Consider the following 12,732-nt stretch of genomic DNA (forward strand, 5'->3'; position numbering starts at 1 on the left):
CCTTGGTTCAGAAAACCAAGACCTGAGTTTATCGCATAAATAAGATCTCATAAAGGGCTTCCCAGGTGGCACTAGTGGTAAAGAACCCACCTGCCGATGCAGAAGATGCAGGAGATCCAGGGTTTGATCCCTGGATCAGGAAGATCCCCTGGAGGAGGGCATGGCAACCCACTCCAGTATTCTTGCTGGGAGAATCCCCTGGACAGAAGAGCCTGAGGGGCTACAGTCCATGGGGTCGCTAAACAGTTGGACACGACTGGAGGGACTTAGCAGGCAAGAAGTCATAGATAGCTAATAAAACTAGATGTACACTAGCATTCGAATCCAAAAACACTTTGACAAGGTAACTTTTTATTGGTTTTAAGGCAGCAAGTCAAGTCCTCTGGTCCACATGCCTTTCTTCTGATGACAAGAGGAAAGGTGGGGGCAAAGGAAGGGCTGGCCAGGGGCGCCCACCTGGCACGCTCGTCTCCAGAGCCCCCCGTCTTGTCCCCCCGGCCCCCCACGTGTGAGCTTCGTGCACTCTAGTCCCAGAGCCAGTGTGTCCCGCGGCCCCTTCCTGCCGAGTCTGTGGGAGCGACCCCCTGGCCCGAGGCCCCAGGCTCAGCCAGCGTGGCCCTCCGCCGGGCTCTCCCAGGGGCAGATGACCTCCGTTTCTGTGGCCTGGTCACCGCGTGCTCCGGTGCCCACGTCCTCCGAGTCCATCAGGCAGGCCCCGCTCCCCATGGGCACGTCCATCTTGATCTGGAAAAAGCTGCAGACACACAAGCAGAGAAGGTGTGTGGGGAGGAGGTCACACACCCGGTAACCGACCCCAGAGGAGGCACAGACCCAGGCCCTTTCTGGAAGCTGTGTGTGCGGCGGCCTGCGCGAGGCTGGGGGGGACCCCTCTCCCTGGGGATGGAGGGAGGCCCCTGCTTTCCTGCTGAATGAAGGATAATTCAGGGAACACTTGATTTCCCTTTTCAAGGGGCTTCAGTTTTTACGGTTTTGATGAATTCAAGACGTTCCTATAGAACATACCAGGACCCAGGCCTCGGCCCTTTTAAACTGCCTTCTAATGAAGTGATGGCCACTGAGCAGAGGTTTTCAAAAGCCCCAAGCCTGCTGTGGCCACAAACTAGAATATTCCTTCAGCAGAGCCCATCGGGAGGAATCAACGGACAAGTTCTTTCCCCCTGGATCCCCCCTTCCGATGCACAGCGCACAGCCAAAGCTGGAGAGTTGGGTATCCATGGCAACCTAAGACCTCAGCACGGAGCCTCCGTCTCCAAGACCACGCGGGGCCAAACACAGGAGCGTGGCGGTGGGTGGAGGGCTGCTCCCTGCTGTCTCCCCGCAAACCGAACAAAGGTGGGGCTGAGTCTTTGTGTTGCATTGTCCGTAACTCTTCTTCCTGCCCTGGATCCTGGAGCCCTGAAGTGCACCCTGGAGCCCCTGTTCTTCACCCAGAGAGCTGCCTCGGGTCAGGGGGCTCTCAGAGGTCCATCTTGCTTTGCCGCCCATAGTGGAGATAACAGGGGCGAGCCCTGAATGGAGGCTGCACACTGTCAGCACCCTGTAGCCCCCCTGAGTGCCCCCCAAGGGCAGATGGGTGCAGGAGGGGGCGGGGGAGGGGAGGGCCCCCAAGGCAGGGGAAGGGGCCGGGGCCCAGCACCACCTGTGGGTCTCACCACTGCCACTGAAATTTCCTGATCTTTTAAAAATGCAACAAATTCATTAGGCCAAGGTTTTAGGTGGGGCAGGGTGGGTGGAAGAGGATTGTGTTGTTGTTTCGTTGCTAAGTCAGGTCTGACTCTTTGCGACCCCATGGACTGTAGCCCCCCAGGCCCCTCTGTCCATGGAATTCTCCAGACAAGAGTACTGGAGTACTGGATCCCTCCTCCAGGGATCGAACCTGGGTCTCCTGCATTGTGGGTGGATTCTTTACCACTGAGCCACCAGAGAAGCCTGGAAGAGCATGTTAATAGAAAGGGGGGAAAGACGGAAAAGAAAAACAATCCCATGGCCTGGAGAGTCCAAGGGGTCAAAAGAGTGTGGCTGAACTGAATTACTTCCCCGTCACTTCACTTTCCTTTCTCCCAGGAAGACAGCAGAGGGCAGCGCTGAGTCTGGACAGGCTCCCGAGGCCAAAAGTTTGTCCACGGGGTCTGCTTTCCCAGAATCCTCCTTGTCACCCAGCACTCTACCCGCTCTGTCTGCCCAGCACCCCCGGCCCTAGACCCCAGACCACAGAACCTGGGTCCTCACCAGACACCCGTGTGCACACATGCACACACACACATTCCCACAGCAATCCCCATGTGCACACATACAATCCCGTGTGCACACACACATAATCTCCGTGTGCACACACACAATCCCCATGTGCGCACACACAATCCCATGTGCACACACACAATCCCGTGTGCACACACATAATCCCCATGTACACACACACAATCCCATGTGCACACACACACACTCCGTGTGCACACACACAATTCCGTGTGCATACACACACTCCCCATGTGCGCGCACACACAATCCCATGTGTGCACACACACAATCCCATGTGTGCACACACACTCCCTGTGTGCGCACACACACAATTCCGTGTGCACACACACACTCCGTGCGCACACACATACTCCCCATGTGCACACACACAATCCCATGTGCACACACACACTCCCCATGTGCACACACACAATCCCCGTGTGCACACACACACTCCCCATGTGCACACACACAATCCCATGTGCACACACACACTCCCCATGTGCACACACACAATCCCCGTGTGCACACACACACTCTCCGTGTGCACACACACAATCGCATGTGCACACACAAATCCCGTGTGCACACACATAATCCCCGTGTGCACACACACACAATCCAAGTGTGCACACACACAATCCCCATGTGCACACACACACTCTCCATTTGCACATACACACAATTCCATGTGTACACACACTCCCCATGTGCACATACACAATCCCCATGTGCGCGCACACACACTCCCCATGTAGCGCACACACACACACCATCCCCTCCATCCTTACTTGGCTGCTCTCCGGGACCTCGGTCGTGATAGCTGTCGGCTGGCATCCCCCAGGGGCTGCACCTTGCCGTGGGACACAGCTGGACACCTCGGGGATAGCCGGGCGAAGACCGGGGATGCCAAACAGCCCCGTCTCAGGAACCGGCTGAGGGACAGGTGCACGCGCACCTTAGGCTGGGCCCGGGGCTGGGGCTGGTCCATGGAGTCCCTGCCCAGGGCCCCCGACACGTCGGCCTCCTGCTTCCGCTGGGAGCCCGGGGAGCCCTCCAGGGCCACCCTGATGGGTGAGGGGCAGACGGTGCTGCTGGGCCGCCGGATGAAGCGGCCGGGCGAGGGGAAGGGTCTTCCGGGGGAGCGGCAACTCGCGGGGAAGGGGCTGGAGGGCGAGGGGGGCGCGCAGGTCCCGGTATACACAGCCAGGTGGGGGCTGGGGGCCACGCGCTGGCCGGGCTGCAGAGAAGGAGAGAGACGGGGAGTGAGGGCCCGGCTGGCCCGGCCGCGGGCTGCCCCGGCCCACTCAGCCCCTTCCAGGCTGGAGCCCAAGCCCTGTCTGGTTGCCCCCTGGGGGCCGGGGAGGGGTGCCCCAAGCCCCGTGAGAGGGTGGCACGGCCTCGCACAGGCCTTCTCAAGCCCTGGCCGCCTCCCCAGGGCACAGCTGGAGGCTCCTCCAGGCCTGGGATGCCAGGCTGGCCGGGCTGGGGTTTCCCCTCGCCCATCCACTCCACTCCACGAGCGCGGCCTCCACCCACCGAGCATTAGCCCGTCCCTGCCCTGCCCTTGGTGCCACCTGAGGTCTGAGGTGTTTAAAACCCTTTTCCCAGAGCACTGGAGGTGGCACAAGGAGCCCCAGCTTGTGCTGACCCTCCCAGGCCTGAGACCAGCCGCCGTGTCCTGAACCTCGACACACGTCCACGGCCACCCTCTCCTGTGCCTCCCATGGGCACCGCAACGGGGCCTGGGCCCCCGGCGGAGGAGGAGCCTGGAAACACAGATAAGGAGGCTCCTTGAGGCAACTGCCCTGGGCGGCCTTGGCCCTGGGTCCCGGACCAGCGGGGCAGGAGCGGGGTCCGGGGGCGCGGTCGGCTGAAGGAGCCTGAGAGCTTCCGGCGAGCAGATGCAGGCATCAGGATCAAGTCCTGGGCAGGGAGGCTCGCTTGTCTCACCTCTCCCCCGCCGGCTTTGTGTCCCCCAGGGCCTGCCGCCGCGGCCTTGCAGCACTTTGAAGCCCGGTGTGGACGGGGCTGGGGGCTGGGCCCGTCCTGGGCGGTGCCGGGAGAGCTGGACCAACACAGCCTCCAAGAGAGGACTGACCTCAGGGAAGCACGAGCCCTCTTTGAAACCGTCACAGCCGCACGGATGTCCGCCAGAGAGGGAGTGTCTGCCCCGGGGGCCTGGGCATCCCCTGGGGCCGAAGGAGGGCGGCTCCGGGCATCGATGCACTAGAGGAGTGAGCGGGCCCCAGCCTGAAGGGGGAGGGGCGGGCAGGCAGAGCCCCCAGCAGCCCTCAGAAGAAAAGCAAGGCCTAGAGACCACCGTGGCTTTGCCCTGGGGGCGGGGAGGGGGTTCCCACTCTCTCCCACCTGCTCCCTGAAGCTCAAGCAAGATTCTGAAACAGCAGCTCGGAGCCGCCGATGCTGATCCACTGCTCAGACAGGCCGACCAACCAGAGCCAAGGCCCTGACTCAGGGCCGCTGGGTTATTATGCTTACTAATCACCGTCGTGATTATTGTTAACATGCTTGAGAAGCTTAGAAATTCGAGTTTCTGGGCTGCGAACTTTATGTGAATTATTGCAGGTACCTCCAGAGCAGCTAACACTTACTATGCCCATTTTACAGATGAGAAAACTAAGGCTTCCAGGAGCCAAGCCTAGGAACACAAGGGCTGTCAGCAGGCTTTGCAACAGAGCTCGCCGGCTCCACAGTTCACATGTGTGATGCCCAGTGGATACTTACAGGTCAGCATCGCACGGGGTGTCCATTACAAATGCAGACCCCAGACTCACCCCAGACCCACCGGAGGGGAACCCAAGTTGGGGGACTTTCAGGCAAGGCAGAGCCTCACAAACACCGAGAGCGCAGCTTTGCAAGAGCCAGGTCATGTGAGGAGCTGAGCCCGGTGCTGCTAACGCTGCCTCCTACGGGGACTCCCATCTCCCCCGCAGGACACAGTCTGCAGGGAACACTGATAACAGCAGGGATGACTGGCCTTGGTGAAGGGTTTGAGAGATGACTGTCAGGAGTATGGCCCTGAGGTTTATGAAGACCTACTCTGTGCCAGGTACCCTGCGAATCTACAACGGCCCCATTTCAGAGACCAGAATGTTGAGGACTGGAGCGGTTTGGTACCATCCCCAGGCTCCCACTGCAAACCAGTGACTGCGGAACGTAGAACTTTAAGGTGGCCACCAAGACCTCAGGATGGGTGTGAGCTGTGAATGTGCCGGGCAGTCACCCCCATGATCAGGCCGTGGGATACGACATAGGTGACTCTGAATCGTTCTGATGACACTGAGCTCTTCACCTGAACCCTTCAATCCTGAGTCTGGAGGCCAGAGACAGAAGTCAGAGAGGCTCGGGATAGATATTCAACGAGCCCGGGTTCTCCATGGTGGTTTGAAATCATGAGGGTGGGGAGCAGGTGGCAAGGAGCTTGGGCAGCTTCTGGAAGCTGAGAGCAGCCAGCCAAAGATGGGGCCCTGGGTCCTACAACAAGAAACGGCATCCTTCCAACAACCTGGAAGCAGACTCTTCCTGAGCCTCCAGTAAGAACTCACACAGCCCGGAGATACCTTGACTGTGTGCCCGGAACAGAGTCCTGCCAAGCCTCACCTTGCTGACTGCGAGCTAATAAATGGTGGCCGTTGGTGTGAATTTGTCCCTCAGTGACTGTTAACTCATATAGTGACCAAATGAGACTCCGACCCCAGGTCTGTGTAACCCCCAAAGCCTTTGCTTGCCTACTGATCCACGTTGCCAGCCTGTTGCCTACGAGGTTTGGGCAGGACTTGGGGTGCTGGGCCAAAATGCCAAACTGAGACCAGGCTTTGTTCAGAGACAGAAGGCAGCAAGGTTCTCCTCCCTCCAGTTCACTGGGGACACCCGTGCCCCAGGGCATCACCTTAAACCTCACTCACTCAGCATGTGATCAACTCCTGTTATGACCCCACTTCACAGACTAAAACACTGAGGCCCACGGAGATGAGGGGGCTTGACCCAGGGGATGTGACAACACGCACCCCCACCCAACTCTGGGCTCTCCCCCAGCCCACCTCCAACCCCCAGCACCTGCTGCTCCCCGGGATGAACGACGGGACAGGTAAAGAGTGGCTCCCGTCCTGCGTCACTCACCTGGTCTGAGAAGGTCCTTCCTTCTGGGTGAACAGCCCTGGACACAGCCCAACAGGCCCTGGACACTCGAGCAAGATGCCTCTTCCACCCGCTCCCACCACGATCCCCCCTCGCCACCGCCCCGGCAGCCCAGGCCACACCCACCGCGGGCATGAAATGGCAAAGCGGCGCGTGCAAGGCGCATAGCAGAGAAATGACACAACAGAGAAGCAGTGATGGAGAGCTCAGCCTTCTTTTGTGCTGCATTTATTTTCCTGGGAGAAGGCGCATGGTGTGGAGCGGGCCGCTGACATGAGAACATGAGCTCAGGCTTTAACGAAAGGCAAAGCAGATGGTGCAGGGATGCGATTCACGTCCCGTCGAGAAGCCAGCTGGGAGTTTGGAGGAGACCCTGCGGCCACTTCCTGGGAGCAGGCGGGAGGAGGGGGCCACCTTCCAGGGCTGCATGCTCTGCACCAGGCCCCCTTTCCCGCCCCCTCTCGTTCTCCCTGTCTCTGCTGTCCCCCAAAGCAAGTGAGCACGTTCGACCCGCGGAGGGAAATCCACACGGGCAAACACCCCGTTTCTTCTATTGGTCATCTCCTGCGCCCCACCCAGCGCCAGCCTGCCCACTTGGAATAAACGAGACTCAGGACCCACGGACTGATTGGCCACTGCCTGCTGCTGGTCAGCCCTCTCCCAGGAGCTGCGGACAGACCACAGGACATCGACGCCCCACTCTCCTCCCCTCAAATATCTCCTAACGGTCCTGGAGAGCCAGATTCTCAGAGAGGACAGAGGTGAGATGGTTTGGGTCAACAAGGCTTTAAATACACTTCATGAAATGCCCCAAATAATAAAGAATAGTGAGTCACTGTACTGGGCAACAGTGACATGCAAGGGAGCAGGCGCTTCAAAAGCACGAAGCTTCTAGGGATGGCGGTGATGGTGGCGGTGATGGGGACGCTGGTGCAGACGGTGAGGATGGCAGTAATAATGGATGTGACGCTGCTCACAGCGGCCAGCATCTACTGAGCACTTACGCCAGGCATTTTCCAAAGCACTCTACCCGACTCTCTAGCCCTTGTTTTTCCACTCAACGCTCACAACAAAAGCAGTCTTTTCTCTAAAAGTCGAGCTTCAAACTGAAATTCTACAAAGAGAACCCTGGTACTCTGTAGCACAACTTATATTCCAACATTAGATATACTCGATATGGATAGAGAAACTCCAACTGCTTAAAGTATGATAGTAACGGAATTGAGATGGTGCCTAAGTACAGGGCATAATAAGGAGTATGATAGCAATTTAAATGTAGCAACAATATTGTCCAGATAAATACTATTTTTATACCATCTGAGAGTCAAAGAGGCCCCGTGGGGCTACCAGGAAAGCACAGAGACAAATTGGCAGGGGCAGGGGCCACGGCTGGAGTCCAGAAGCAGACATGCTTTCAAAACCTCAAACCTGGGGAGGGGCCTGTGGTTTCTGCCAAACATGAGAATTTCCCAGTGGACCCCTCGACTCCCAAGCCAGGCAGTTCTCCCGTCCCTGTGTTCTTCTGGCGTGTTGTCCGTGTTGCCCACTCAGCCTTGACTGCATTCTGCCCTGTGTTGTGGCTGTTCGCACCCTCGTCAGCCCCATGAGGGCAGAAACACCTCGCCCACTTTTGCAGCTGGGCCAGAGCCCCTGCCACAGGCACTCACACAAAGCAGGTGTTTAAAGTCCACTGGTGGATGTGGATTAAGAGGTACAAACTACTAGGTATAAAATAAGTAAGATACCAGGGTATAATGTACAGCACTGGGAATACAGCCAACGTTTTATAATAACTTTAAACGGAGTATAATCTATAAAAATATTGAGTTACTGTGCTGTACACCTGAAACCAACATAATACTGAAACCTAACTCTACTTTAATAATAATAGAATATAAATAAAAAACATGTGTGGAATGTAACTGCTGCCATCCAGAAGTGAAGACATTTGTCATCTGCCTTCCTTCAGATGGAGCTCACGTGTCCAATAGAGAATGATAACCTACTTTGTTGACATGCCTACATCTCTCCTTGGATCGTGGGGTCCTTGTGTGCCTGACATGAGAAGGTTTCCAGCAGCATTTGTGCCAGACCTACTACGTGTCTGGCCCAGAGCACCCGGTACTCTGCTGGAGGATGGGTCGTGTGAAGCAGACACGTCTCACAGTGAGGAGTGGGCAGGTGAATGGTTGAGTCAAAGATGAACAAGACATACTACATGACCTGAAGATTCAAGGTGCATTTCGACACTCCCACCAGCCACCACCGTTCTGCTGGGTGCATAACCTCAGCTCACAGAGGGTAACCAGAAGGGGTGGCAAATACCTCCAGATCATGCTTCTCAAACTTTCCTGTGAAAGTAGGACAAACAGCAGGAGAGCCGGGGAGCCACGCTGTCCCAGGAGTCTGAGGGCAAAGCCTGAATCTGCCACAGCCAGGCATGAGATGGCTTTGATGTCTCAAATTTCATCTTAAAAATTCATATACATCTTGCAGTCTAATTCATAATATATTCATGACTATTTTAATGTGAAATTTTAAAAATTATCTATCTTTCCTCCCATTTCAAATCTCCCAGTAAAACTGATGCCCCAGGCTGGGTATCCTCCTGGAATTCACTAAGTCTGGTCTAAGAAGCATGGATCTGGCCCCAGTGCCTCAGTTCACAAATCACAAAGCATAGAGGTAAAGAGACTTGCTCAAGACTATATGGCTAGTGGGAGAATGAGGACCAGAGCCTAGGAGGCCTTCTCCAAACCCAAGGCTCTGTCCACTCATCCATCGACTTATCCATCCACCCACCTATCCATTCATTCATGCACGCTTCCATCCAGGCATCCACCCATCCATCCATCCATTCATTCATGCATGCATCCATCTACCCATCCATCCACCCACCATCCACGCATCCATTCATCCACGCATCCATCCATCCACCCTTCCACCCATCCATCCATCCATTCATTCATGCATGCATCCATCTACCCATCCATCCACCCACCCATCCACGCATCCATCCATCCACCCTTCCATCCATCCATCCACCCTTCCATCCATCCATCCACCCACCCATCCACGCATCCATCCATCTACCCATCCATCCACCCACCCATCCATCCATCCACCCATCCATCCATCCACCCTTCCATCCATCCACCCTTCCATCCACCCACCCATTCATTCATCTACCCATTCATCAATTCATCCATCCATCCATTCACGCAATGCCTTTATGCAGAATTAACTAGATCTAAAGCATTAGACTCCAAATGGTAAGGTATTGTCTCTCCTCTCATGTCACTCAGTTTACAAAAGGTTCATCACCTGAAATTTCTGCTTGAGGTGCGCCCGCCCAATAGGAGGACTCCAACATTCTTCAGAGAGATGAACAAAGTACCTCTCTAGTTGCTTTTTCAGAGTATAAACTGGTCTCTGACTGGGAAAAACAGAAAGAGTACTGCCCCGCCACAGGCTCACCTAATCTAAAGCTACAAAAGAAGGACGCATCAACATCTATAAAATAACCTGAAGAAAACTATCTTTGACCCTGACTCACTTTGAAAACGTCACAGACCTCCAACCATCCCTCCTTCTACAAATGAAGACATCAGCACCTTCAGCTTTTGTCCAGAAAGATGCTCCGCGTTACCTGGACCAATCCGGAGGCCTCCAGCCTGAGTCCTTCATTCCTACACGCTACTAATTCCCCTGGCATCGTGTAATGGGGCGAGGAGGCAAAAGCAAAGGAGAGATCCCACCAGCCCTCAAAACTCAGGACTGAGCACAGGCTCAACAGGACTGGGTCGGCAGAGCTTCTCCGGGCTGGTTGGAGGAGGACCCTGCAGCAGCCGCTTGGGCCGGGCGGGGCGGAGGGGTCTCCAACTGCTTTAGAGACAAAGTCTAACTTGGAGAGACTGGAGAAGGAGCTTCACGAAGCCACTGGAAACAACGAACCTGCCTGAAAGAACTATGCGGAGGGGTGGGGAGGGCCCTTCTGAACTTCCCGAAGCCAATAGCGGTTCAGGAGGCGGCTTTTCTCTCTGGCTCTCACCCCAAGGGCTCCGGAGGGAAGCAAGCAGATGTCACAGCTATGGAGTCAGGTGCCCAACCCCCTGCTTTTGCCCACCCGGGCCCCTGGCGAGCTGGAGGGGGAAGGGAAAGCCCAGGACGGGGGTCTGAGCAACCAGCGTGAACCCGAGCGGCCCACCGCCCCACGAAGGCGGAAAGGACTCCTCCAGCCCTGCCTCCCCTGGCCGGCCAGGCAGTTGCCTCCCCCACCCCGGGAGGAAGCAACTGTGGATTTATTTGGGAGGCGGCTGTTTTCTGAGTTGGCTCCTGCGGTCCAGCTTGCTCATGACCTGGGTGATGTCCACCGTGGTGGCCGCCTCCCGCGCCTTGGCTTCCTCTTCCAGCTGCCGGAGGATGACGGGGCTGGGGCTGGAGCGCAGGTGCCGCCGCATGAACAGGAGGCTCGAGCTGGAAGGGAGGAGGGGGTGGTCGGCGGAGGGCAGCACTGGACACCTGGCGGGTGAGGCCGGCCTCTGGCGGCCCCTCATCCTCCAGCTGCGGGAGGATGGGCCCAGAGTGAGGCCCGGCTGCCGTCGAGGCCGCCAGAAGGGCCTGGGCAGCGCCGAGCACAGACCACCCGCCGTAGTGTCTGGAAACCAACGCGTCCCCTTAGCTTCCTAGAGGTTCTTCGGGAAAGAAGGGGGAAAGGGGGCCTGGGTACCGGGAGCCCAAGGGCTCTCGCCCCCCAGGGAGAACTGGAGCGTGTGTTTTCAAAAGTCAAGGTTTTGGGAAGGAAGGAAAGCGCGAGGCCATGGCAGAGCGAGGCTGGACCTGCAGAGGAAGGGGAAGGGGCCCGAGGAGCGGGGATGCGCTGGAGGCCCTGTGCGCATGCGCCGACCCGTCCGCCCCTTCCACTAACGCCAGCCACGCATCGCCCAGACCACCCTGTCCACCATCACCTCGGGCGCCAGGACACAGCTCAGGGTGTGTGACGGGGGCGACGGTGAGCAGGCTTGGAGAAGAAGCATTTCAGCCGCAAAGGGCGACTTCAGACCTAGGGCCTCTCCAAACTTCGGGAGCACGTAACCCCTGGGACTTCAGTATCTGCCCAGGGAGGAACCACGCCCTACCTGTGAGCCGTGCCTGAGACGCGGTCCCCCCAGCCCTGCCTGCTTGCAGCTCCACTTAGCTTGCTCTGGAAAACTTCAGTTTCGTGCACTCTCACACCCGAGAGTCACGGGACACACTCACACCCCTGCCGTCCCCACACAGTTACCGGCCGGGCTTCCCGGGCCCCGTGGGTGCGCTTACTACCCAGAGCGCCGACAGCATCACCAGACCACAGTACTCGGCCCTAAAGCCGAGCACTGCCCCCGCGGTCCGGCGCCACCCCAGACAAGCGCCCACGCACCCCACAAGAGAGCCCAGCTGATTTCTCAGGTCTGTGCCACCCTAAAAAACATCTGGACAGAGGCACATGACGCTCTCCTCCCTTCCTCACTACTTTCTGGCAGGACTTCTGGAGCTATTGTGGCCGTTTCTTGTGGCTTAAAGAAGGAACTTTCAAGTCCCCAGGGACACTGAACTCCTGTCCTTACCCCGTAAACCTAGCAGAATGCACCACCAAGACCTCCTTTCTCTCCTTTTCATAACAAAGCCGTTATCCTCAAAAATGAAATCAACGTGGGGTCTTTTAAAGCTCCTCTGATAAAGGTCCTGGTCCAACCACCCCCTCCTTTGGCTTGACTGTCGATGCTGGAAAAGGGCCTGGCGTGGGGCTGAGCTGACAAATGGGAAACATCTACGGGAGGGGGATGGGCAGGGAGGACAGGCCCTGGGGCTGGGAAAACTCGGCCCAAGTCCCAAATCTTTGTTCAAGCTGTTGTTTGGTTACTCTTTTCAATCTTAAATCCCTCTAGCATTTTCTTTTTCGCCCCCAAAGAGTTCAAACTGCCCCTCAGAACGTTTTATCCTTTGCCCAAGGGCTGCCAGGCGGACATTCGCAGCTCCAGCGAGGAAGGTGAGAATGAATAAAGGAACGGAGGGATTTGATGAAAGGCAGTCCCCTGTCGTCAGCAAGAATAGTTCCCCTGTTCGTTCCCCTGAACGTCTAGTGTTTTCCTCTGGGAGCAATCTGCCCCTGTCTCCACAGTCTTGAGCCATCACAAAGGACATTACCAGGACGTAGCTAAATTAATTCCTAAACGCCAGTTTGGAGTGGAGAAGTATGCCAATTAAAAGGCCAACGCGATGCTTCCATCTGTAATAAAGGTCATTATTCCATTTGATAATCAAAACTCTCTCAAA

At 56.7% G+C, this 12,732-nt stretch overlaps 1 protein-coding gene and 1 long non-coding RNA gene across 3 annotated transcripts in view; one reads left to right on the forward strand and one right to left on the reverse strand.

The window, feature by feature from the left end:
• Nucleotides 1–317: 317 nt before the first annotated feature.
• Nucleotides 318–12,732, reverse strand: part of RGS9 (regulator of G protein signaling 9) — a 52,803-nt gene continuing 40,388 nt past the window's right edge. For both annotated transcript variants that reach the window (XM_081580799.1, XM_081580798.1), the window contains exons 17-19: nt 10,776–10,893; nt 3,051–3,499; nt 318–754 (exon numbers count right to left, since the gene is read on the reverse strand). In XM_081580799.1, coding sequence (XP_081436925.1) covers nt 604–754; nt 3,051–3,499; nt 10,776–10,893 — 718 coding nt within the window. In that variant the 3' untranslated portion in view covers nt 318–603. The remainder of the gene's footprint in view (nt 755–3,050; nt 3,500–10,775; nt 10,894–12,732) is intronic.
• On the forward strand, nt 1,273–7,257 carry LOC145542293 (uncharacterized). Its single transcript, XR_014079751.1, has 3 exons — nt 1,273–1,353; nt 4,888–5,006; nt 5,330–7,257. It is a non-coding gene; the product is annotated as an uncharacterized LOC145542293 (long non-coding RNA).

Source organism: Giraffa tippelskirchi, chromosome 3, assembly GCF_054371585.1.
Source record: "Giraffa tippelskirchi isolate mGirTip1 chromosome 3, T2T-mGirTip1v1.2.pri, whole genome shotgun sequence".
Lineage (NCBI taxonomy): Eukaryota > Metazoa > Chordata > Mammalia > Artiodactyla > Giraffidae > Giraffa > Giraffa tippelskirchi.